General features: G+C 53.2%; 1 protein-coding gene across 2 annotated transcripts in view; it reads left to right on the top strand.

Moving 5' to 3' along the window:
• The window catches only part of PPP1CC (protein phosphatase 1 catalytic subunit gamma), a 44,771-nt gene that overhangs the window by 7,063 nt on the left and 13,278 nt on the right, over nt 1-24,430 (top strand). Inside the window, exons 1-4 of one of the 2 annotated variants that reach the window (XM_068135453.2) lie at nt 1,986-2,052; nt 2,185-2,292; nt 13,908-14,039; nt 22,023-22,253. In XM_068135453.2, the coding sequence (XP_067991554.1) occupies nt 2,238-2,292; nt 13,908-14,039; nt 22,023-22,253 (418 nt within the window). In that variant the 5' untranslated portion in view covers nt 1,986-2,052; nt 2,185-2,237. Of the gene's footprint in view, nt 1-1,985; nt 2,053-2,184; nt 2,293-13,907; nt 14,040-22,022; nt 22,254-24,430 lie in introns of those variants that run through there. The other variant, XM_068135454.2, reaches the window with a different exon arrangement.

Genomic DNA, 24,430 nt, shown 5'->3' with positions numbered 1-24,430 from the left:
GATTGATGCTGTGAAGAGGGACAGGTTGAGATGGTTTGGTCATGTGTTGAGGAAGGATGAAAGTGACTGGTTGAGAAGAGTGATGGAAATGAATGTCGAAGGAAGTAGAGGACGGGGAAGACCGAGAAAGACTTGGCTAAAGATGGTGGAAAAAGAAATGCGGGCAAGGGGGTTAACAAGGAGAGATGCAGAAAATAGGGCAAAATGGAGAAGATTGTCATGGGGACCGCAAGGCTAACCCCCGCTCTCGCAGGGAAAATGGCCTTTAAAATGCATGTTGTGTGTTGTTGTTGTATCCACTGGTACACCGCCACCCAAAGGGATCACCTCGGACTCTGTATCCACTGGTGCACCGCGACGCTCAATGCGTGAGAGAAAAGCACCCGACTGGTTGAATCTTTGAACCGACACGTCTCCGGAGGGTGCTTTCCGTTGCACCGAAAACATTTGTTGTGGGTTTGAGACTGCACTGGCTTCTGACGAGGAGCCTTGTTCCAACGTTTTGGCTGAACATGATCCAACCGATTCACAGCAGGGCTGGTACCAGATGAGCGAGTGGCACCGATGCTTGTAGCGTTGCGTTCAGCACTTTCCATGGAAATGGCGGTGTCTCTGGCATTTTGGAACGTCAGTCTTCTCTCAGCAAGCAGGCGTCTACGAGTGCGGTCATCGGACATGCCAACCACCAGCAAATCACGGAGCATGTCATCAAGCGTGTCCCCAAACTCACACAGATGTGACAGTTTTTTGAGGTGTGCAATGAAGTCTGCGATCGACTGACCTTGCTGCTGTCTGCACATGTAAAAATTAAACCGACACAGGATGACTGAAGGAGATGGATTACAATGTTCCTTCAAAGCGGTCTTGACCTCTGCATACGTGAGCTCCTGGATTTTCCGAGGCCGAATCAGGTTTTTAACGAGTGTGAACGTCTCACCCCCGCAAGCGTACAGGAAGACGGCCTTCATCCGGGCTTCGGTCGCGATGCCGTTCGCCTCGAAGTAAAAAAAAAAAAAAGACAACCGCTCAGAATACGTGTCAAAATCCCCCTCGTGAGGGCCGAATTCATCGATATGGCCGAAAGAAGCCATGGTCTAGATGTTTATCCTCATCGCCATGTAAAGTATCTCGACAAACTACGATTGATTGTAGCACGTTTATTGACTCTGCCGATACAGGCCCGATTAAATGCAGCGCCATCCGAGCTGGGGCGTAGGGATACAATGCGGTCAGGGTGTAGGGATACAACGGTGAATATTTGCAGCTTCATACATGACACCGGGCTTCCTCCCTTTCAGTTTCGTATTAAATAGCAAGAGCGAGTTTCAAAAGTTCGCCACGAAAAATGCCACCGTAGCGGCAGAAAGGGCCATGTTATTAACCCAACATTTGTGGGCTACATAGAGTACAGTAGATCTTCGCTCAGTTCTGTAAGTAAACCTTCCTTCACAGGTGTCGATATTCCTCCAAATTTCTTCATTTAGTGTTATAAAGAGCATTAACGACTGTTTAAAAATCTAAGCATACATAAGCAATGATGATAAATGGCTTTACCACGCCGAGCGATCCAATCGAGCGTTTGGATAATAAATGGCGATTTGACCGAACTCGTTCTTGAGTTCATGTTGGATTTTCAGTGCATTCACAAGGTACTTGTGGATGCTGCAACGATATTGTTGTTGTATAAAGTTCTAGTTTCTTGGAGGGCGCTCGCCAAGTGGTTTAAACACTCGAGCAAGACTTCATTCGAAACCGTTGATAACGAACGACTGTTTTGGCAAGCTGTTTCGTAACTGACCAGTGAACACACCCAAGCTGTCAAGATTTGAAGCGGTGTATAGGCCATGATTAATATTTTTATATCAATTTATGGTTTAGTCCTTACATGAACGAATATTATTTCTAAGTGAAGGATAATTTAAGGTTTGAAACATTCGAATGAAGCTTTTGAAACACAGGAAAAAAGGCATTTTGTAAAGGAAGAGGAAAAGGCGAATCACTATTAATAAGGACCTTTTACGTCACTAGGACTGCTGAGTTCTTCGCCATTTTGTGGGTGATCTTCCTGCCTTTGTCGATTTAAATTTGCCGATCTCAACAAAGCATTGTAGAGGAATTCGATACAGAACGTTTGTTTGAAGTTGTGCTTTTTTTTTTTGTACAACCAACTTTTGTTGTTTATAGGAAGAAGAGGCTGCAGGGAGGTTTCTTGGATTCTGTGCTGGGTTCGCGTAGTGATGGCAGAAGTGGACAAGCTAAATATCGACAGTATAATAACCCGCTTGTTGGAAGGTGAGGAACCCTATTTCCTTTTTCATGGGTCGTTGAGTAAAAAAAGAGAATCATTTTAGACTTTGTGCTTGAATGAAGTAGAATATGAATGACAGAACAGGACTTTGAGAGATGGAACAGAAGTATTAAAGTTATTGAGTAAAGTGAGAAATCCTGAATTAGGTAGTATGGAGAGAAGCAGAAATGAAAGAGGAGGGAATCGGAATCGTGAACGGAGAGGGAGGGGAGGGGGCCAATTGCCCTTGTTGAGGGGAGGGGTAAGCGTGCTTATGGGGGGGGGGGGGGTGGTGATGGTGAGGGGGAGGGTGAGGTGGCGAAAGCGTTGATTGTGAATGGGGGTCTTGCAGAAGTGTGCTTGTGAATGGGGGTCTCATTTGTGTGGTGTGGCTTAAGGGTCTTGCAGAAGTGTGCTTGTGAATGGTAGGGAGGGAGGGAGGAGGGAGGGGGAGGGGGGAGGAGGAGGAGGGGGGAGAGGAGGAGGAGGAGGGGGGAAAGGAGGAGGAGGAGGGGGGAAAGGAGGAGGAGGAGGGGGGAGAGGAGGAGGAGGAGGGGGGAGGAGGAGGAGGAGGGGAGGGGGAGGAGGAGGGAGGAGGAGGGAGGAGGAGGGAGGGGGGAGGAGGAGGAGGGAGGGAGGAGGAGGGGAGGGAGGAGGAGGGGGGGGAGGGAGGGAGGAGGAGGGGAGGGAGGAGGAGGAGGGGAGGGAGGAGGAGGGGGGGAGGGAGGAGGAGGGGGGGAGGGAGGAGGAGGGGAGGGAGGAGGAGGGGGGAGTGGGGGGGGAGGAGAGGGGGAGGGGGGGGAGGAGAGGGGGAGGAGAGGGGGAGGGGGGGAGGAGAGGGGGAGGAGAGGGGGAGAGGGGGGGGAGGGGAGAGGGGGGGGGGCGGAGGAGGAGGAGGAGGAGGGGGCGGAGGAGGAGGGCGGGAGGATTGGGTTGGCTTTGGGGGGCTGTGTGTGGCTTAAGCATGCCGGTGTGGGTAGGGGGGGGGCGGTGTGGGTGGAGGTGTGCCCGTGCGGTGTGGTTTGGGTGGAGGTGTGCCCGTGCGGTGTGGTGTGGGTGGAGGTGTGGGTGTGCCCGTGCGGTGTGTGGGTGGAGGTGTGCCCGTGCGGTGTGGTGTGGGTGGAGGTGTGCCCGTGCGGTGTGGTGTGGGTGGAGGTGTGCCCGTGTGGTGTGGGTGGTGTGCCCGTGCGGTCTGGTGTGGTGGAGGTGTGCCCGTGTGGGGGGGAGGTGTGCCCGTGCGTGGAGGGGTGGGGCGCCCGTGTGCCCCGTGCGTGGAGGAGTGGGGCTTGAAGCGTGCCCGTGCGTGGAGGAGTGGGGCTGAAGCGTGCCCGTGCGTGGAGGGGTGGGGGCGGAAGCGTGCCCGTGCGTGGAGGGGTGGGGCGGAAGCGTGCCCTTGCGTGGAGGGGTGGGGCGGAAGCGTGCCCTTGCGTGGATGGGTGGGGCGGAAGCGTGCCCTTGCGTGGAGGGGTGGGGCGGAAGCGTTCCCGTGCGTGGAGGGGTGGGGTGGGGTGGGGCGGAAGCGTGCCCGTGCGTGGAGGGGTGGGGTGGGGCGGAAGCGTGCCCGTGCGTGGAGGGGTGGGGTGGGGCGGAAGCGTGCCCGTGCGTGGAGGGGTGGGGTGGGGCGGAAGCGTGCCCGTGCGTGGAGGGGTGGGGTGGGGCGGAAGCGTGCCCGTGCGTGGAGGGGTGGGGTGGGGCGGAAGCGTGCCCGTGCGTGGAGGGGTGGGGTGGGGCGGAAGCGTGCCCGTGCGTGGAGGGGTGGGGTGGGGCGGAAGCGTGCCCGTGCGTGGAGGGGTGGGGTGGGGCGGAAGCGTGCCCGTGCGTGGAGGGGTGGGGTGGGGCGGAAGCGTGCCCGTGCGTGGAGGGGTGGGGTGGGGCGGAAGCGTGCCCGTGCGTGGAGGGGTGGGGTGGGGCGGAAGCGTGCCCGTGCGTGGAGGGGTGGGGCGGAAGCGTGCCCGTGCGTGGAGGGGTGGGGCGGAAGCGTGCCCGTGCGTGGAGGGGTGGGGCGGAAGCGTGCCCGTGCGTGGAGGGGTGGGGCGGAAGCGTTCCCGTGCGTGGAGGGGTGGGGCGGAAGCGTTCCCGTGCGTGGAGGGGTGGGGCGGAAGCGTTCCCGTGCGTGGAGGGGTGGGGCGGAAGCGTTCCCGTGCGTGGAGGGGCGGAAGCGTTCCCGTGCGTGGAGGGGTGGGGAGGAAGCGTGCCCGTGCGTGAAGGTGGGGCGGAAGCGTGCCCTTGCGTGGAGGGGTGGGGCGGAAGCGTGCCCTTGCGTGGAGGGGTGGGGCGGAAGCGTGCCCGTGCGTGGAGGGGTGGGGCAGAAGCATGCCCGTGCGTGGAGGGGTGGGGCAGAAGCATGCCCGTGCGTGGAGGGGTGGGGCAGAAGCATGCCCGTGCGTGGAGGGGTGGGGCAGAAGCATGCCCGTGCGTGGAGGGGTGGGGCAGAAGCATGCCCGTGCGTGGAGGGGTTGGGCGGAAGCAGACTCGGCGTCAGAATAAATCGAATCGGGGGGCATTAGGGTAACCGCGGGGGGGGGGGGGGCGGGGAGAGGGCACAAACTGCCGTTCGAGAACTCGATCTATGATGTAAATGCTTGATAGTCAGAGTTTGCCGTCAACAATCAACACACCAACCCAGTTACAATTTTAAAACACTAGGGCATGCCCGTACTATATATATATCTAAAATTATATCCCCCCCCTCTATTTACATGAAATGGTTTGGTTCATTCGCAAAGCCAAAGCGGACGGCTTGCGAGTACGGTGACAATCCCCCCCCTCTAGTTGTCGAGAAACAGCGGTCGCATACACACACACAGAGATTACTGGAATTATAGATAGATGCTGCAAAGTCTCTCTCTTACACACACACACACACACACACACACACACACACACACACACACACACACACACACACACACACACACACACACATACACATACACATACACATACACACACACACCACTGTGCCCCCACACTGCACAAAATATAGCCTATGTGCAAGCCACGTCTCTGTCTTTCACTCTTTCACTCTTTCACTCTTTCACTCACTGCACTGTGCGCGTCATTGGACCATCATTTGAAATGGACTATTTTTTTCCACTCTTACCGAATAAATGCAGACAGACCCAAAAATCATTCAACATTTTGCGTAATAATCATGAAAGCCAAGGCTGGCATCATAAAGTGAATTAAACGCATGGCTTACCTTTAGAAGAGTTGCAGGCGGCGAGTGTTGGTGCTGAACCTCCTAAGAATGGTGTCCTTCCACTCAGTTGTGCATTTTCGGGTTAAGTCCCTCTCAAACGCTAGCTGAATCAACTGGGCCTTTCTTTTGTGGAGCATTGCATGTCTGTGGTCCCAAAATACGTTTCTCAGAGTGGAGAATGAATTCTTGCACATTGCTGTGGAGGCGCCAAATGTTGAGGCATGTTTGAAAGCAGTCAGTACACTGGGCATTCCGATCAGATGTGTGTGGTACTCTGAGAGGATGTGCTGTGTAGTCCAATCCCCCTCGATTGGCTGTGATTGTTTTTGTGAGCTGAAAAACTGTTTAGCAACTTCGTACTCTGCCTCAATTATAGGCGATCATGACAGGTCCATAATATGCTTCACAGCCTTTACATAAAGAAATGTATCACTTTCTGGATTCAGTGCAACAAGTGCATTAGCCAAGTGTGAGCTCCGCTCGCTGAATCTGTGAGCCATCTCTCCAAGCACTGAATCAATGGTGTTGTGGTGCAGTCTCTGAAGTTCTGTTTTTTTTTGTCATCATCCCTGTGTCCTGTAGTTCCCATAACGACATACTCATCCATATTTGGGGATCGCGGGTCTCAGTGATGCACTGGCAGCCGTGGCCATGTCCCACACCTTATTAAACTCCTCGTCAAAACGGAGTTTCCGTACACAAGCTGTTGCACGAGCCACGATATTTAAACCCGTCATCAGGTCAGTGTCCTCTCTCTGTAGAAGCTTGTTTGGTGGGTCCAACAGGGCAAGAACTGTGTGCACTAACTTGGCAATGAATGAGAAACTGGGCTCGGTCATCTCGCGCAGCAGACCCACAGCCTCCATTCGTATCTCTGCGCCATAGGCCAGCACAGAGTCAATCTCAGTCAAAAGAGATGTTATGTCATTGAAGGATTTTAGAATGACTGACACAGTAGCAAGATGTCCAGTCCATCTCTGTTCCAGAAGGCATTTAAGATGCACACACACCCTCATAGTGCACAGCAATTGTGGGCTTCTTGCAGAAATTGTAGAGGGCATTACACACATGAAAAAAGTCCACTACAGCTGTCTCTGCTGACATTGTGTATACTACCATTAAGTGTAGCTTGTGGTTAAGACAGTGTACATAAGGTATCTCACGACCTAGTTTCTCTTGCAGTAGCTTCTGGACGCCACCATGCCTCCCAGACATCAGAGCAGCCCCATCAAATACCTGGCTTAGAATCTTTGATGTGTCTGGTCCAACTTCATTTAGCTCTGCCAAAATGGTGTCTGTTAATGACTGTGCGTCACCTTTGCCAACTGTTGCTATGGTTAGCAGGCGCTCTGTGACACCATACGACTCATTTACAAATCAAATGACAATCGATATATTTTCACACCCAGTGGGGTCACGGGTTCCATCTACTTTCAAAGTGTAATAGGAGTCGCCTACTTCCTCCACTATAGCCTCTGTCACCACAGTGCTGAGTGTACTTATGAGTTCATTTTGCATGTCGTGACAGGTGTACGTGGCGTTGCGAGGGATCGTTTTCACAACATCAGCCAATTCAGGGTCCTTTTTAATCATATAGTCCAGTAAGGAGAGGAAAGGTCTACTCCCCCCCTCCGACATGTTATCAAAAGCCTCTGTCTTCCCTCGTAAAGGCAACTGGGTTTTCCGCCAAAAATCCGACAACCATCGATGAGAGAGGAAACATAATACCTGTTGTTTCGTAGTTGGTCTGCGTTGACGAGTGTTAATCTCCTTTCCAGTATTGACATGCCTCTCCCGCTCCTTCCACAGTGTATAGCAAGAGATATGCTCCTTTGAAGATTCGTGTTTATGAAATCCCCGATCTCTCTCCAAAGCATTTTTCCAGTTACGAAAGCCCACACTCACAAAGGCATCCAGTGTCCGAGACCTCCGAGTGGCGCTAGGCAGCCGACAGCAAAAACAAAATGCTGTATCGGCCTTGACACTGTATTCAAGCCAGTCTCGGTTGTGATACCAAGCGGAGGAGACAAATGAACGCTTCCTTCCACTGAAAATGCTGGCAGGGTACTGTTGTAAGACGATTTGGTTGGGCTGGTCAGTCCCGAGGTCATCTATGACTATGGGTTGTCTTCCACAGCTAGCGCTTGCGCTAGCAGATGCATCATGGCTGCTCGCAGAATGAGACTCTTGCTCTTCAGAGGTGGCCGTGCTGGGCGCATTTGCTCCCTTTTCCGTTGGTGAAGCTGGAGGAGGCCTTGAAGAAGCAGCACCGTATAGCAATTTTCTTTTATCCATTTCTGTTCAAAGTGCAGTCTGATAGTTGCTTGCTCTCACTGAAACATTTTGGCGCCAAGCGCCGTCTGACTTGCGAATGCTAACTGTACTGTACGTGATGCGCGCGCTTATCTTGATGTAATGACAACAAATCAATCCAGTAGGGCATAGGTCAAACACCAGACCAATGAGCATACTACTAACTCAAATGTGACCTGAGGCAAATATGACCAACAGGGTGTGTTTTTTTTTCTTTTCTTATTTTTGTTTTTATTTCATTTAATTTAGCGAAAAGATTTTCACTTTTAATATGATAAATATAAATTAATTAATAAAACGCAAAGTTTGGTGCCAAAGGCTTGGCCTGTGTGTGGTGTGGGGGGCACAATAACTCATTTGGGGGTGGCATGGCCCATGAATGCCCCCCCCATGACGCCGACCCTGGGCGGAAGCATGCCCGTGCGTGGAGGGGTGGGGCAGAAGCATGCCCGTGCATGGAGGGGTGGGGCGTGTGTGTGGAGGGGTGGGGTGGAAACGTCCCCGTGCATGGAGGGGTGGGGCCGAGGCGTGCCAGTGCGTGTAGGGGTGGGGCGGAAGCGTGCCCGTGCGTGGAGGGGTGGGGCGGAAGCGTGCCCGTGCGTGGAGGGGTGGGGCGGAAGCGTGCCCGTGCGTGGAGGGGTGGGGCGGAAGCGTGCCCGTGCGTGGAGGGGTGGGGCGGAAGCGTGCCCGTGCATGGAGGGGTGGGGCGGAAGCGTGCCCGTGCGTGGAGGGGTGGGGCGGAAGCGTGCCCGTGCGTGGAGGGGTGGGGCGGAAGCGTGCCCGTGCATGGAGGGGTGGGGCGTGTGCGTGGAGGGGTGGGGAGGAAACGTCCCCGTGCATGGAGGGGTGGGGCCGAGGCGTGCCAGTGCGTGTAGGGGTGGGGCGGAAGCGTGCCCGTGCATGGAGGGGTGGGGCGGAAGCGTGCCCGTGCGTGGAGGGGTGGGGCGGAAGCGTGCCCGTGCGTGGAGGGGTGGGGCGGAAGCGTGCCCGTGCGTGGATGGGTGGGGCGGAAGCGTGCCCGTGCGTGGAGGGGTGGGGCGGAAGCGTGCCCGTGCGTGGAGGGGTGGGGCGGAAGCGTGCCCGTGCGTGGAGGGGTGGGGCGGAAGCGTGCCCGTGCGTGGAGGGGTGGGGCGGAAGCGTGCCCGTGCGTGGAGGGGTGGGGCGGAAGCGTGCCCGTGCGTGGAGGTGTGGGGCGGAAGCGTGCCCGTGCGTGGAGGGGTGGGGCGGAAGCGTGCCCGTGCGTGGAGGGGTGGGGCGGAAGCGTGCCCGTGCGTGGAGGGGTGGGGCGGAAGCGTGCCCGTGCGTGGAGGGGTGGGGCGGAAGCGTGCCCGTGCGTGGAGGGGTGGGGCGGAAGCGTGCCCGTGCGTGGAGGGGTGGGGCGGAAGCGTGCCCGTGCGTGGAGGGGTGGGGCGGAAGCGTGCCCGTGCGTGGAGGGGTGGGGCGGAGGCGGGTCCGTGCGTGGAGGGGTGGGGCGGAGGCGGGGCCGTGCGTGGAGGGGTGGGGCGGAAGCGTGCCCGTGCGTGGAGGGGTGGGGCGGAAGCGTGCCCGTGCGTGGAGGGGTGGGGCGGAAGCGTGCCCGTGCGTGGAGGGGTGGGGCGGAAGCGTGCCCGTGCGTGGAGGTGTGGGGCGGAAGCGTGCCCGTGCGTGGAGGGGTGGGGCGGAAGCGTGCCCGTGCCTGGAGGGGTGGGGCGGAAGCGTGCCCGTGCGTGGAGGGGTGGGGCGGAAGCGTGCCCGTGCGTGGAGGGGTGGGGCGGAAGCGTGCCCGTGCGTGGAGGGGTGGGGCGGAAGCGTGCCCGTGCGTGGAGGGGTGGGGCGGAAGCGTGCCCGTGCGTGGAGGGGTGGGGCGGAGGCGGGCCCGTGCGTGGAGGGGTGGGGCGGAAGCGGGCCCGTGCGTGGAGGGGTGGGGCGGAAGCGTGCCCGTGCGTGGAGGGGTGGGGCGGAGGCGGGCCCGTGCGTGGAGGGGTGGGGCGGAAGCGGGCCCGTGCGTGGAGGGGTGGGGCGGAAGCGTGCCCGTGCGTGGAGGGGTGGGGCGGAAGCGGGCCCGTGCGTGGAGGGGTGGGGCGGAAGCGGGCCCGTGCGTGGAGGGGTGGGGCGGAAGCGGACCCGTGCGTGGATGGGTGGGGCGGAGGCGGGCCCGTGCGTGGAGGGGTGGGGCGGAAGCGTGCCCTTGCGTGGAGGGGTTTGGCGGAGGCGGGCCCATGCGTGGAGGGGTGGGGCGGAGGCGTGCCCGTGCGTGGAGGGGTGGGGCGGAGGCGTGCCCGTGCGTGGAGGGGTGGGACGGAGGCGTGCCCGTGCGTGGAGGGGTGGGGCGGAGGCGTGCCCGTGCGTGGAGGGGTGGGACTGAGGCGTGCCCGTGCGTGGAGGGGTGGGGCGGAAGCGTGCCCGTGCGTGGAGGGGTGGGGCGGAAGCGTGTGCGTGGAGGGGTGGGGCGGAAGCGTGCCCGTGTGTGGAGGGGTGGGGCGGAAGCATGCCCGTGCGTGGAGGGGTGGGGCGGAAGCGGGCCCGTGCGTGGAGGGGTGGGGTGGAGGCGGGCCCGTGCGTGGAGGGGTGGGGCGGAAGCGTGTCCGTGCGTGGAGGGGTTCGGCGGAAGCATGCCCGTGCGTGGAGGGGTGGGGTGGAAGCGTTCCCGTGCGTGGAGGGTTGGGGCGGAAGCATGCCCGTCTGTGGAGGGGTGGGGCGGAAGCATGCCCGTCTGTGGAGGGGTGGGGCGGAAGCAGGCCCGTGCGTGGAGGGGTGGGGCGGAGGCGGGCCCGTGCGTGGAGGGGTGGGGCGGAAGCGTGCCCGTGCGTGGAGGGGTGGGGCGGAAGCGTGCCCGTGCGTGGAGGGGTGGGGCGGAAGCGTGCCCGTGCGTGGAGGGGTGGGGCGGAAGCGTGCCCGTGCGTGGAGGGGTGGGGCGGAAGCGTGCCCGTGCGTGGAGGGGTGGGGCGGAGGCGGGTCCGTGCGTGGAGGGGTGGGGCGGAGGCGGGGCCGTGCGTGGAGGGGTGGGGCGGAAGCGTGCCCGTGCGTGGAGGGGTGGGGCGGAAGCGTGCCCGTGCGTGGAGGGGTGGGGCGGAAGCGTGCCCGTGCGTGGAGGGGTGGGGCGGAAGCGTGCCCGTGCGTGGAGGTGTGGGGCGGAAGCGTGCCCGTGCGTGGAGGGGTGGGGCGGAAGCGTGCCCGTGCCTGGAGGGGTGGGGCGGAAGCGTGCCCGTGCGTGGAGGGGTGGGGCGGAAGCGTGCCCGTGCGTGGAGGGGTGGGGCGGAAGCGTGCCCGTGCGTGGAGGGGTGGGGCGGAAGCGTGCCCGTGCGTGGAGGGGTGGGGCGGAAGCGTGCCCGTGCGTGGAGGGGTGGGGCGGAGGCGGGCCCGTGCGTGGAGGGGTGGGGCGGAAGCGGGCCCGTGCGTGGAGGGGTGGGGCGGAAGCGTGCCCGTGCGTGGAGGGGTGGGGCGGAGGCGGGCCCGTGCGTGGAGGGGTGGGGCGGAAGCGGGCCCGTGCGTGGAGGGGTGGGGCGGAAGCGTGCCCGTGCGTGGAGGGGTGGGGCGGAAGCGGGCCCGTGCGTGGAGGGGTGGGGCGGAAGCGGGCCCGTGCGTGGAGGGGTGGGGCGGAAGCGGACCCGTGCGTGGATGGGTGGGGCGGAGGCGGGCCCGTGCGTGGAGGGGTGGGGCGGAAGCGTGCCCTTGCGTGGAGGGGTTTGGCGGAGGCGGGCCCATGCGTGGAGGGGTGGGGCGGAGGCGTGCCCGTGCGTGGAGGGGTGGGGCGGAGGCGTGCCCGTGCGTGGAGGGGTGGGACGGAGGCGTGCCCGTGCGTGGAGGGGTGGGGCGGAGGCGTGCCCGTGCGTGGAGGGGTGGGACTGAGGCGTGCCCGTGCGTGGAGGGGTGGGGCGGAAGCGTGCCCGTGCGTGGAGGGGTGGGGCGGAAGCGTGTGCGTGGAGGGGTGGGGCGGAAGCGTGCCCGTGTGTGGAGGGGTGGGGCGGAAGCATGCCCGTGCGTGGAGGGGTGGGGCGGAAGCGGGCCCGTGCGTGGAGGGGTGGGGTGGAGGCGGGCCCGTGCGTGGAGGGGTGGGGCGGAAGCGTGTCCGTGCGTGGAGGGGTTCGGCGGAAGCATGCCCGTGCGTGGAGGGGTGGGGTGGAAGCGTTCCCGTGCGTGGAGGGTTGGGGCGGAAGCATGCCCGTCTGTGGAGGGGTGGGGCGGAAGCATGCCCGTCTGTGGAGGGGTGGGGCGGAAGCAGGCCCGTGCGTGGAGGGGTGGGGCGGAGGCGGGCCCGTGCGTGGAGGGGTGGGGCGGAAGCGGGCCCGTGCGTGGATGGGTGGGGCGGAAGCGTGCCCTTGCGTGGAGGAGTTGGGCGGAGGCGGGCCCGTGCGTGGAGGGGTGGGGCGGAGGCGTGCCCGTGCGTGGAGGGGTGGGGCGGAGGGGTGCCCGTGCGTGGAGGGGTGGGGCGGAGGCGTGCCCGTGCGTGGAGGGGTGGGGCGGAGGCGTGCCCGTGCGTGGAGGGGTGGGGCGGAAGCGTGCCCATGCGTGGAGGGGTGGGGTGGGGCGGAGGCGTTCCCGTGCGTGGAGGGGTGGGGCGGAGGCGTTCCCGTGCGTGGAGGGGTGAGGCGGATGCGTGCCCGTGCGTGGAGGGGTGGGGCGGAGGCGTGCCCGTGCGTGGAGGGGTGGGGCGGAGGCGTGCGTGGAGGGGTGGGGCGGAAGCATGCCCGTGCGTGGAGGGGTGGGGCGGAAACGTGCCCGTGCGTGGAGGGGTGGAAGCGTGCCCATGTATGGAGGCGGGAGGCTAAGGAAGGTGGGGCAGAAGCGTGTCTGTGTGGGTGTGGGTGGGGGGGGGCGTTGTGAATATATGTGGGGGGGGGGGGCGTTGTGAATGTATGTGGGGGGGCGTTGTGAATGTATGGGTGGGGCGTTGTGAATGTATGTGGGGGGGAGGGGGTGTGGCTGAAGCCTGCTCGTCAATCTCATGGTTGGGGTTGGCCCAAGCGTGGTCGTGAATAGGGGCGATGGATGGCGGAAGCGTGTTTGTGAGGGGGTGTGGGGGTGTGGCAGCTTTCTTGTGAATGGAGGTGGGGGGAGGAGGGGTGGTGAGTCAGAAATGATCTTGGAGAGAAAGATCTCTGCATTTCCATGGAGCAGGACCCAAAGGAGCCATTTCTGCAATGTCCGCACGGTTTCTAATGTCCCTTCGGGCTTGATGAACGGGACAAAAAGGTTAAAAACACTGCATGGAAATAGCCCTTTAAATCTGAAGGACATTTGATGCATATTTGTGAAAACCACAACAACCTTTCCTGCCCAATGAATATAAAAGCTAGAAATGTATTTGTGCATTTTTATTTTTTGTTTGGGAGGCTGTTCTTTGCTGGGTGGTGGTGGTAGAGGTAAAGGTTGGAGAGTCGGGCAGAAGCGAAGGTTCATGTGTGTAGAAGTGAAGAGGTAGTGTTTTGTCTGCAGGTGAGGGTATCGAAGCATCCAAGCGAGTTTCGGCATGCAAGTCACCTTGACACCTTGGCAGTGTGGACTGGATGTGTTCTTGATGGGTTCGGAAAATGGACTTCTCCAAAAAAAAATTGGGGAAAATGCAGGATTGTTTTGATGAGGTGGGGTCATTTTTGGCGAAGGAATTGTGTGAAGAAACTTCAACTTGGTTTTACACTCGATCACAAACCCCGACTGCAGCGTCTCTCCAAACTGGAGGATGCATTTAACCACTGAATTACAGAGCACAACGTCTGCACAAAGAGTTTGATTTAAATGTACAGCTCTTCGGCAGTTTCTGCTGCATTGCTTCCAAACGGGATGCTGCAAACGTCCTTTGCGTTCCCGGAGTCGTGCAGTTCCCTGTGTTTGTACATAACACCGTTTTGGGAAGAACCGGATGTGTTTGGTTACACAAAGCAGCAGCGTTTTGATGATTATGATGATTCCAGCAAATCAAGAACCTCCTCTGGTGTCGCATTAATAATAACAATGGTGGTTTGCATTCACACTCGCTCCTGCTTTTGTGCAGGGATCCTCTGCACGGTTTAGGAGTGCATGGTTCCAAAGCTCTTATTTGAATGTCGTATTTAATTTCTCCCCTTTTGTTTTGCAACATCTACAAAGACCTTCTCTCCCCTCTTTTTCTTCAAACCATGACCCTAGTGAGGGGCTCGCGTCCTGGAAAAAATGTACAGCTTTCTGAGACCGAGATCCGCGGCCTGTGCTTGAAGTCTCGTGAGATTTTCCTGAGTCAGCCCATCCTTTTGGAGCTTGAAGCGCCGCTCAAGATTTGCGGTTTGTGACTGCGGATCCTGATATTCGTGATTGTATTCGTCTTCTTTTTTTTTGTAGTACCCAGTCCAGCCATGCTTTGATGGTGACCCAGATGAGTATTCGATGAACAGCAACTTTGTTGAGGTGATGGTAATTGGCCTGTGTGAGTGACTTAATGCAGATCTACTTTGATATAGATCATTCATTCTCAGATCTAATGTAATCTATGTACCCCGATGACAGTTTAAAGCTCTCAATTACTTTTTACCCTGGGCACGTGAAGCGAAAAGACTGGTTAAGCAATTCGTTGTCTGTCTTTCTACAAATGTCAGTTTATGATCGACGAACACGATTTAAATTGAATGTTATCTTTTGAACATTAATCGGAAAACGAGCCTTTCATTTGGCATTACTTTGGCTCTGAATTCATCCCGATAGCACATGCGCAGAGCAGTGAGATTTAAAAAAAATTTACGGCCTTGCCCATCAGGCAGAGCCATCTAGAACAGTGTTTGGCCGTATGTATGTATGTCCCCTCAAATGTATACCAATCAGAGCTGAGAATCTGATCACATGACAGGGTGATGTGATTACATCTGATGTCATTACGGCGGCTGACTCTCCACACACCGCCATTTTGATTTATATGTCGTTCATGACGAACATATCGTCGAACCTGTCATATATCACAATCGCCATGCTCTGCCTTTACGTTTTTCATTCAATGTGAAACACAAACAAACCGATTGTTAAAATGATCATGAAATATCGAAAGCATCGGCGTTACGTCTCTTCCAACAATACGGTACGTATAGGCCTTGGGCATTGACTCACCGTCCCTTCGGACAAATTAAACCCAGGTTTCTTAATACAGTGGTATCGTTTCAATAGTATCGTTTTCGTAGTAGTAATAATAATATTATAGTAAATATAACCATAACACTTTAATCCCATTGTCGTGACTGGAAAGTTGATGGATTGAAGCAGTGTAACTGCGGAAGTAAGGAATTCACCTCGGTTTATTTTAAATAATATAATTTTCGTAATAATAACCTAACATTATTATAGTAAATCTAATCGTAACACTAATCCCTTTGTAGTGACTGCAACGTTACTGGAGTTTAAATATATATATTGTATATATTAAAGTAGCGGAAGTTTTGTGTCAGGCCGTCATGCGACGTCATTACGGTGTAAACACCCGCTCACTTCGAGAGCAGCAGGAAAGGTCATTCCTCTTTGGGGTATATAGATTACAGTAGATCTATGATTGGGTCTCAAGAACATTGGGTGTGTGTTCATTTACCGAGTTTCTTGTGGAGAGATCGCCAAGTGGTTTAAGCATTTGAGCAAGCACTCCATTCAAAACCGTTAAGGAACGGCTGGCTTGGCAAGCGCTAGCTAGTTGCTTGGTAAATGAGCACACCCAAACCCTTTTGGGGTACATAGATTACAGTAGATCTTTGCTCAGTTCTGTAAGTAAAACTTACCTAATGGATGTCGGGATTCCTCCGAATTTCTTTGTTTAATGTTATAAACAGCATTAGCGACTGTTTAAAAAGCTAATCATATGTGTTTGTGGTTTATAATATTTTACAAGCCTGGCTACGCCGCTGTTAGACTTTCGGTCTTGTTTTATTTAGTCTGTTTGGCAGTGAAACAAAATTGAAAATCATTCCAAACAGGAAACTTCCTGTTTTTAGCGACATCATAAAGGCCAAAAACAACAGGCATGGAGAACTAATGTGTGTTAAATAAGGTGGTGTAAAAGACGTTGCATTAACCGCAGTAAACTTCTGGTAATTTTTTTTTGTCTACAACCTTTCAAATCTTTACTTTATTTCAGTTTAATTATATACGGTACTTAAACACTATAACACAAATCCTTTCTCGCACTTGCATAATCCTTGCGTTTAGCCGTGCTTGGACAAATTATTACAGCATTTACATCATCACGACCAAACAATTTGCAGCTCACAGACCCTGCTCACGTCCTTTTCTCAAGGTGTTCTGTGAACTGTCTAGTTCTCATGGGGTTTTTATTTTATTTTCAAAAATGAAACAATTATATAATGTATGCATAATACATGAGGTTTGCATAGATTCTGTACGTCGTCTGCAGCCACAGCAGATCATTTCAACTGAACAGATCCCAGCAACTACAGACCAATCAGCCTTCTCCCAATTATCAGCAAAGTCATGGAATCCATCATTGCTTCAGATATGAAATCTTTCCTCTTCTCCAATGGCTTGATCTCTGATCATCAATTTGGTTTCAGACCTGGTCACTCTACTCTGGACATGCTGCTTCTGCTTTCTCAACAATGGATGGAGGTCCCCAATGCCAAACAGGAAATTAGAGCAGTCTCCCTTGACATATCACGTGCCTTCGATACGGTCTGGCACCCCGCTCTGCTCACCAAACTCTCCTCTTTTGGTATCCATGGAAATCTCCACGCATGGCTGGCGGACTTCCTCTCTAGTCGTAGTCAACGTGTGGCCCTGAATGGGTTTCTCTCATCTCCTCTTCCTGTTCAGGCTGGAGTTCCCCAAGGCAGTGTTCTGGGCCCTATGCTTTTTCTGGTCTTCATCAATGATCTCTCTGACTCTCTTGAAAATCCTCTCTATCTCTTTGCTGATGACTCTACTCTCTGTCGCTCCATTCTTCATCCCTCAGATCGGCAGTCTGCAGCCTCCTCACTCTCTGCAGACCTGGACAAAATCACAGACTGGGCATACAAGTGGAACATGTCTTTCAATCCTGACAAATCTCACACTCTTACGATGTCTCTCCAAAAAGACCGACTGGACAACCCTCCCATCCACTTTCTGAATAATCCTCTCCAAGAAGTTCTGTCACTCAAGCTTTTGGGTCTCACTATCTGCCATGATCTTTCCTGGGAAAACCACATTTCAAATCTGGCCTCCAAAGCCAGTCGCCGACTGGGCATCCTCCGTCGTGCAAAGTCCTTCCTTGGCACACCTGAGCTCCTCACCACATACAAGGCTTTCATCCGCAGCTCAATGGAATACTGCTCTCCCCTCTGGGCTGGTGCTCCTGCCTCACACCTAGCTCGTCTTCACGGTGTTGAAACCAAAGCATTCAGAATCATTGGAATCTCCCGCGATGAAGCTAACTCCAAGGGCCTCTCACTCACTCACTCACCGCAGGCAGGTTGGTGGTCTTTCCGTCTTCTACCGACTCCTCTCTGGCCTTGCCCCCCCAGCTCTCTCTGGGCTCTGTCCCGCAAATATTCCTACAGGTCGCACAAGATCTGCCTGCAACCCTCTTATGGTTAAACTGCCAAAATCAAGACTCTCTGCTCACCTTCACTCCTTCATTCCTCTTTTCTCCCGCCTCTGGAACAAACTCCCTCACTCTCTTCAATCCCACTCCACCCTCCAGGTCTTTAAAACAGCTGTTCACCACCATCTCTTATCTTCCCCCATCCAAAACCTTGATCTTTTCTACCCCCACTAATTTCACCCCAATTCCACTTTTTTGAAATACCAACTTCTGTCCTGGAAGTCCTTGGTGTCCTTGTGTTTTATACTTCTCCCTCCCCCCCCCCCCTTCCCACGCCTCCTCCCCCCAAGCCCTCTCCCTTCCACACATCTCCCTGCTCTCAAATGTTGTGTTTGTGTGCTTCCCCTTCTCTCCCCATCTTGTCTTCCGCTCCCTCTTTTTATAGATTTTGTCTGGTTGATTTGTTTGTGAAGTAAATGTTAGCTCTTTCACGAGCCTCGATTCAGTATACAAGGGGGAAAAAAAAAAAAAAAAAAAAAAAGCACGCGACATTTGTGGCAGTTCTCGAGGGCATTGTAGCATATACCTCTGACCATGGGCTTGACTAGCGCATCCCGGCGATCTCGATGCCCAGACAAATACCCCAGCAAGGGGGTGCGTTGTTAAATGCTCCATCTCGTTTGTGCATCTCATTTAAGCGATTCATTTTCTTTTTCAATGATACTCCATTAGGAGAGCCTAAATCTATCATATTTGGCAAACATCCTGTTGGCATAAAGGCAACGTGCATGGTCGTACAGGGTGGTCCACGGAATGCTGACTCGTTTATGGTTTGGGGTTTGCGATTGAAAAGTTTGACCATTGCATATAAAAACACTATCCCTTCATCAAATACAAACCATTTTGAAGATATGTTGTGAATTATATGTCCTTGCTCTAATTTGTGGAACGGTGCGCACGTGCATGCGTGCGCCGCGCTACACTTCCTGCATTTCTAGACCGATTACATCCAGACATAGTACAACAGGATCAGCATGACCCCAATTAGTGTATCAGGGTGTTTTTATCTTTGCCTGTGCCCATGGTGGGGGGAGGGGGTTACGACACAAATTCTCTATGTAAATGTGTATCGTGTAGCGCTGCCTTCAGGTGTGGGAGGGTATTACAAGTCCCACCCTTTACAGAACAGTGTTCCTGTCCCCACATTTTCCAGCGCAGTGAGGTGTTTTGAATTATAAGCAGTAGGCACATTTTTGCTTGATGTTTGTAGCCCAGGTCATTAAAAAAAATTCTGGAGTGATTGAGGGAGCTGTCAGTTACCTATACACCGCCCAACTAAAGGTATGTGTCAGAAGAACGTGTCACATCGCCCATTGGGCGGGTACTCTGCTAGTATGTTCAATGTGACCACTATTTTCACATCTGCATTTCATTCATCAATTAATTAAAATAGCATTTAGACGCTTGTTAACTATTGATTAACAAGGCCTCTTTTAAAGCACGTTGGCTTTCTGAAGTCAAATTCTTTCTGAAACGTGTTCGTCTTCCGTTGCACCAGTCTCGCACTTCATCTCAGCGAATGTTACTATGTCTGCGTTGATCTTTTCATATTGCAGACCCATCTGTGGTATGTCTTATAACGTCTTTCTTTCTGGTCTTGCACCTTCCTCTTTTTAGTGTGTTGTACCACCCACAACACACCTTTTTGAAAATTCCCTCTAGATTATGGACTCGGATTGCATATATTTTTGAATATGATTCACCACCACTTGGTGAACACGATTCAGGCTGCTTTTGCAAGCCCATGGCGTTACAGTAGAAAGAGCTCACATTTTTGTGCGATATACTTTCATTGTATTAATAGGTAGTCATATTAATGTACCTACAAAAACATAGTTATTAAAATTAAAAAATCAGACGTTGTGTTTGGAACTCAAATCAAACGTCTGCCATGTTAAGCTATTTCATTGCAAATGTAAAGTCTGCTCTCAGTGGTTTCCACATTTCGCTGATTTCCTGCTTGATTTTTCACATTTATAGAAGACAATTTAAAGGTAAATCTATGTGTTGCCGTTTTTGTGTACTTCATCTGTGCTGTCCACAAAATAATTGAACCAATATGCAAATTCTTAAAATTTCAGGTCAATTGCATGAAAATTGATGATTTTATGTGACGCTGACCTTTGACCATTTCACAAAATTATTAATTTGCCTTCCCGGTATTCTCATAATAAAGCTTTGGTGAAAATTTGATGACAAAACTCAAATGGTAAAAAGGTTACAGCCCTGACACCACACACACGGACACCACACACACGGACACCACACACACGGACACCACACACACGGACACCACACACACGGACACCACACACACGGACACCACACACACGGACACCACACACACACACACCGTGTGCACACACGCACACACCGTGTGCACACGGACACCGCGCGCACACACACACGGACACCGCGTGCACGCACGCACGCACACACACACACACACACACACACACACACACACACACACACACACACATGGACACCGCGCGTGTGCGCACACACGGACACGGACACCGCACGCGTGCACACACACACACAGACACCGCGCGCGTGCACACACACACACACACACACACACACGCACACACACACACACACACGGACACCGCGTGCACACACACACACGGACACCGCGCGCGCACACACACACACGGACACCGCGCGCACACACACGCTCCACGCGTGCGCACACACGCACAACGCGCGCGCACACACACACGGACACCACACGCACGCACACACACACGGACACACACACATACACACACACACGCGCACAACGCGCGCGCGCACACACACATACACGGACACCACACACACACACACGGACACCGCACGCACACCACACGCGGACACCACACAAAGACATGTGGGAAGTTACGAGGGGTGGCAATTTAACAACTTGCCCCGAGCGTCATTTTTCCTTGATACACCACTGCTCCACTGTACCTGGATCTATTTTTTTAATTCCCTCTCGAGTCGAGATGATGGACCCAGATTGCATATATTTTTGAATATGATTAAGCACCACTTGGTGAACGCTTCTCTCCCCCTTTCATCCTCCACCCTCCCTTCTTCTCTCCTCCCTCCTTTCTCTCTCCACTCCTCTCTCCCCTCCCACTCCACTCCCCTCCCTTTCCTTCCTCCTCCCTTCCTTTCTCACCGTTTCCCTCACCGACATTTGACTGAAGGTGGCACGGGAATGTGGAATTTTTTCCTCTGTCTGTCTCTCGTTTTTTTTTTTTTGATAGATTTTTTTTGCTCACCTTGAACAAAAATGCACTGGAGACGGTTCTTGCATAAGATTATCTCTACATGACATAATCTATAGTGCTAACGTTATCTGCTTGACAAACCCGAAAATACAATACAACGTCACTTCATGGACCACCCTGTAAAGGTGTTTTTTTTATCATTTCTACCATCGTGGTGAGCCGACACTTTCCCTGCACAACAACTTGTGGTAAAAAAGCTGTTAAAGCAGTTTTTCTACCACCTGTGTCCCCTTCTCCTGCCCCACCCCTCTTTCCGTCGTGGTGTTGCTACACAGTCTCTTTGACTTTGTCATTATACAACCACTTTGGGTGTGTTAACGTACCCAGCTGGCTTTTTGGGGTTGTTTATCCATTGTGAATCTTGTAAAGATTTGTAAAATTGTAAAGAAGAATTGTAAAGAATTGTAATTCTTGTAAAGAATTGTAACATACATTGTAATTGTAATTGTAACTTACAATTCTTGTAAAGAATTGTAAAACATTGCTTCAAATAGGGGACCGAAAAACAACAACAACCACGGTTCCCGAAAAAGGCCAACCCCCGCGTTGCGGGGAAAAATGGCCTCTAAAGGTGGTTTTTTATGCATTGTGAATCTTGTGCTTCCTCACTTCGGAATCCTTTACCCAATGCTTTTTCTTTCTCCCCACAACTTCAGCATGTATTCACGAGGGACTTTTTACCTTGAAACATTGTTTTGACCCCGGCCTCCCTTCCCTACCCTCCACAATTGGCGCAGGTCCTTGCCCTCGTGTTCCTTGTGGACTTGCTGTTACTATGTCCGTGTTTAACAACTAGGATTATCCACAGAGTGAGACCTTGTGTAGTAATGGCTATTTCTGCGGAAACTGTAGCCACAGTCGATCTGGTGTTGCAGCTGCGCCGGCACCGACTGCCAAGCAATTACCACACCCCACACTATTATGAGTCATTGCTGTCATGTCGCCTCTTCCTACTCATCTCTCCTATGTTAGGCCGTGGTGCACATTCTGGCATTATGATGACAGTAACCCTTTTAATTGCAAAGTGACACAAGCTGCTGCTAATTTAAGGCATAGACAGCACACTTGTTTGGTTGATTTATTTATTTACTTTTCGTTCAGACTTGGTAGTTTTATCTCACCTGGAATGCCATACCGCTCTTCTAACACATACTGAGTGTTCTATTTCTGAGTAGATAGCACCATTTATTCCCGGTGATTAAAATATACCTTCAATCTGTAAACTTATCTCCTCTTAATCTTCTACATAATTATTTTATTTTTTTATTTTTTTACCGTGACCATGTTTATTTCTTTATTTTAATTTGTATTATTCGTCGTACCACTGGTATGAACTGCCTGATGAACAATTTGATTGTTGTGAAGCGTTGTTGCCATTGTCAGCAGTCGGTTGTTCCGTGTTCTCCACCCCAACAGGAGACATCCACGGTCAATATTACGACCTCCTGAGACTCTTTGAATATGGTGGGTTCCCACCTGAAAGCAACTACCTCTTCCTGGGAGATTACGTGGATCGAGGCAAGCAGTCCCTCGAGACCATCTGCCTGCTCCTTGCCTACAAGATAAAGTACCCGGAAAACTTTTTCCTGCTGCGTGGAAACCACGAGTGTGCCTCCATCAATCGCATATACGGCTTTTACGACGAGTGTGAGTTTGCTTCCCAGTGAAAATAAATGAATGAATGATCGTTTTAAGGCCATTTTCCCTGCTAGAGCGGGGGTTAGCCTTGCGGGCCCCATGACAATCATAGTTCCCTGTTTGAGGCAATGTTTTTATGGCCGGATGCCCTTTCTGACACCAACCCTTGGTCGCCTCTTACGATGCGCAGGGATACGGTGTACCTATTCTAAATCGGGGTACACACCGGGATCATTCATCCCAGCAAGCTGGTGCTCAATTTGCCGACCTCGGAAGGATGACAGGCTGAGTCGACCCCCCTGGTGTTAATTCAGCGATCGATCAGGATTCGAACCCAGGATCCTAGGATCCCAAGCCGGCACCCTAACCGCTAAGCCAACACCAGGCTGTTCCCATCGCTGTTGATTTTTTTTTTTTAACTCTCGTACTATGTGATTGTCTCATTATTCATGCCCCATGATATTGTTGTATTCATGGAACCGCAAGCAAGATGTCCAGAGATAAATAAAAAAAAATTAAAAAAAGCTTGGGGTTGGGTCGACAGCCTGTCTAATATGGAGAAGGAAACTGAGGGATTCAATGATGGAGTAAATGGCAGAGCTGTGGTGTGGCCTGACTTGTTAACCTGCCTTTATTGGCAAGTGATAGACCCTGCATCTCTTCCTGTCTCTACATGCTGAAGATGTTCTAATGTTCTTGCATTCCACAATATTGAAGAGGGCCAGGTGGATGACTGGAGCTTCAACCTACATTGGCAACACACATTCTGTGATGCTGGAGATAAAGGCCATGGATGCAATGGCCAAGCTGCGCAGTACCACAGATGGTACATCAGAGAATCCCCACTCGGTCTTGCCTTAATCAGCTTAAACATGTGGTCAGGTTACGGCAGAGTCGTACCAAGTGGCTCCAGAGCAGAGAGCATCCTCCTCTCAATTTCAGGTCACATTTGCCTCGTGAAACGTCCTGTAATAGGGTGAGTATGTCATAGTGCTTTATAAGAAACTTTCCTTCCGCTGCCCTATCTGGGTAAGAATTTGGTGAGAAGTTGTGGGTAGTCGGTTGACGTCTGCATAAGGAAACCAATTTTGAGTTCAAAGTCTTGTGAAATTGGCACCGGCTAAATGTAGGGTGCAATTGTCAAGCACAAAATGACTGAAACTGACAATAGGTCAAGGTAGCTGGACTTTTCACCTTTTGCAGTGCTGCTGAGTCTGTCAACATCGAGAATGTGCCAATGGGTTTACGCTGTCAATCATGCAGTGCATGTCGTGAAGGAAAGATAAATGAAGCTTGCGAGGCCGTGAAAACCACAGGGAACAGCCACGCCACAACAACCCGACCGGATGTGCGTGGCGGCACAATTCCGTTTGGACAAGATTATCTTGGCTTTCTCAACAATCACTTATTGCTAGTGTTGATTAGGAAATATCTGAGTAAAATTATAAATGAGCGTCAAAATCATTTGATTACATGTGCCATATTTTTCGGCATAAAAGTCATACTTTTCCCCTGAAAGTCCAGGTCTCAACTTGTACGCAGAATCGACTTATCTATATGGTTTAAGACATTGAATAGCATTAATTTATTTTATTTTTTTTGCAAAGTGTGATATTTTCTGAAATAAATTATATAATTGTTGATTTTAAATGCACTTCAACTTTCCACTTAACATCATGGATGCGTTCCTAGAAAGCGTGACGTCAAGCAAAATGATGTTGAGCAGATGCGATATTCCCATGGATTTAATGTTGTAATGGGGTGGGAGAGGGGTGGTTGGCTGCGTTCCCAGGGCACATTTTACAGTCACCCGAACATAACATTAACCCACACCACACATGAGTGGCAAATATTAAACAAATCGATAAATTCGTTAAATACACAAATAGACAATTGGCAATTTATATATACTAGGGCGTGCCCGCACGTACGTGCTTGCCCGTACGTGCTTGCCCGTACGTGCGTGCAAAAAAACATGCGTGCAAACAACAACAACAAAAAAAAACTTTGAAACCACGTGGCAGTAACGACCACAGAACCCCCCCCCCCCTCTATTTACATGAAATGGTTTGGTCCATTGGCAACTTTGAAACCACGTGGCAGTAACGACCACAGAACCCCCCCCCCCCCCTCTATTTACATGAAATGGTTTGGTCCATTCGCAAAGCCAAAGCGAACGGCTTGCG

This window comes from Myxine glutinosa, chromosome 14 (assembly GCF_964187855.1).
Source record: "Myxine glutinosa chromosome 14, kmMyxGlut1.1, whole genome shotgun sequence".
In the NCBI taxonomy this organism is placed as follows: domain Eukaryota; kingdom Metazoa; phylum Chordata; class Myxini; order Myxiniformes; family Myxinidae; genus Myxine; species Myxine glutinosa.
Note: the sequence above shows the minus strand (reverse complement) of the source record. Positions and strands in the feature narration are given on the sequence as shown.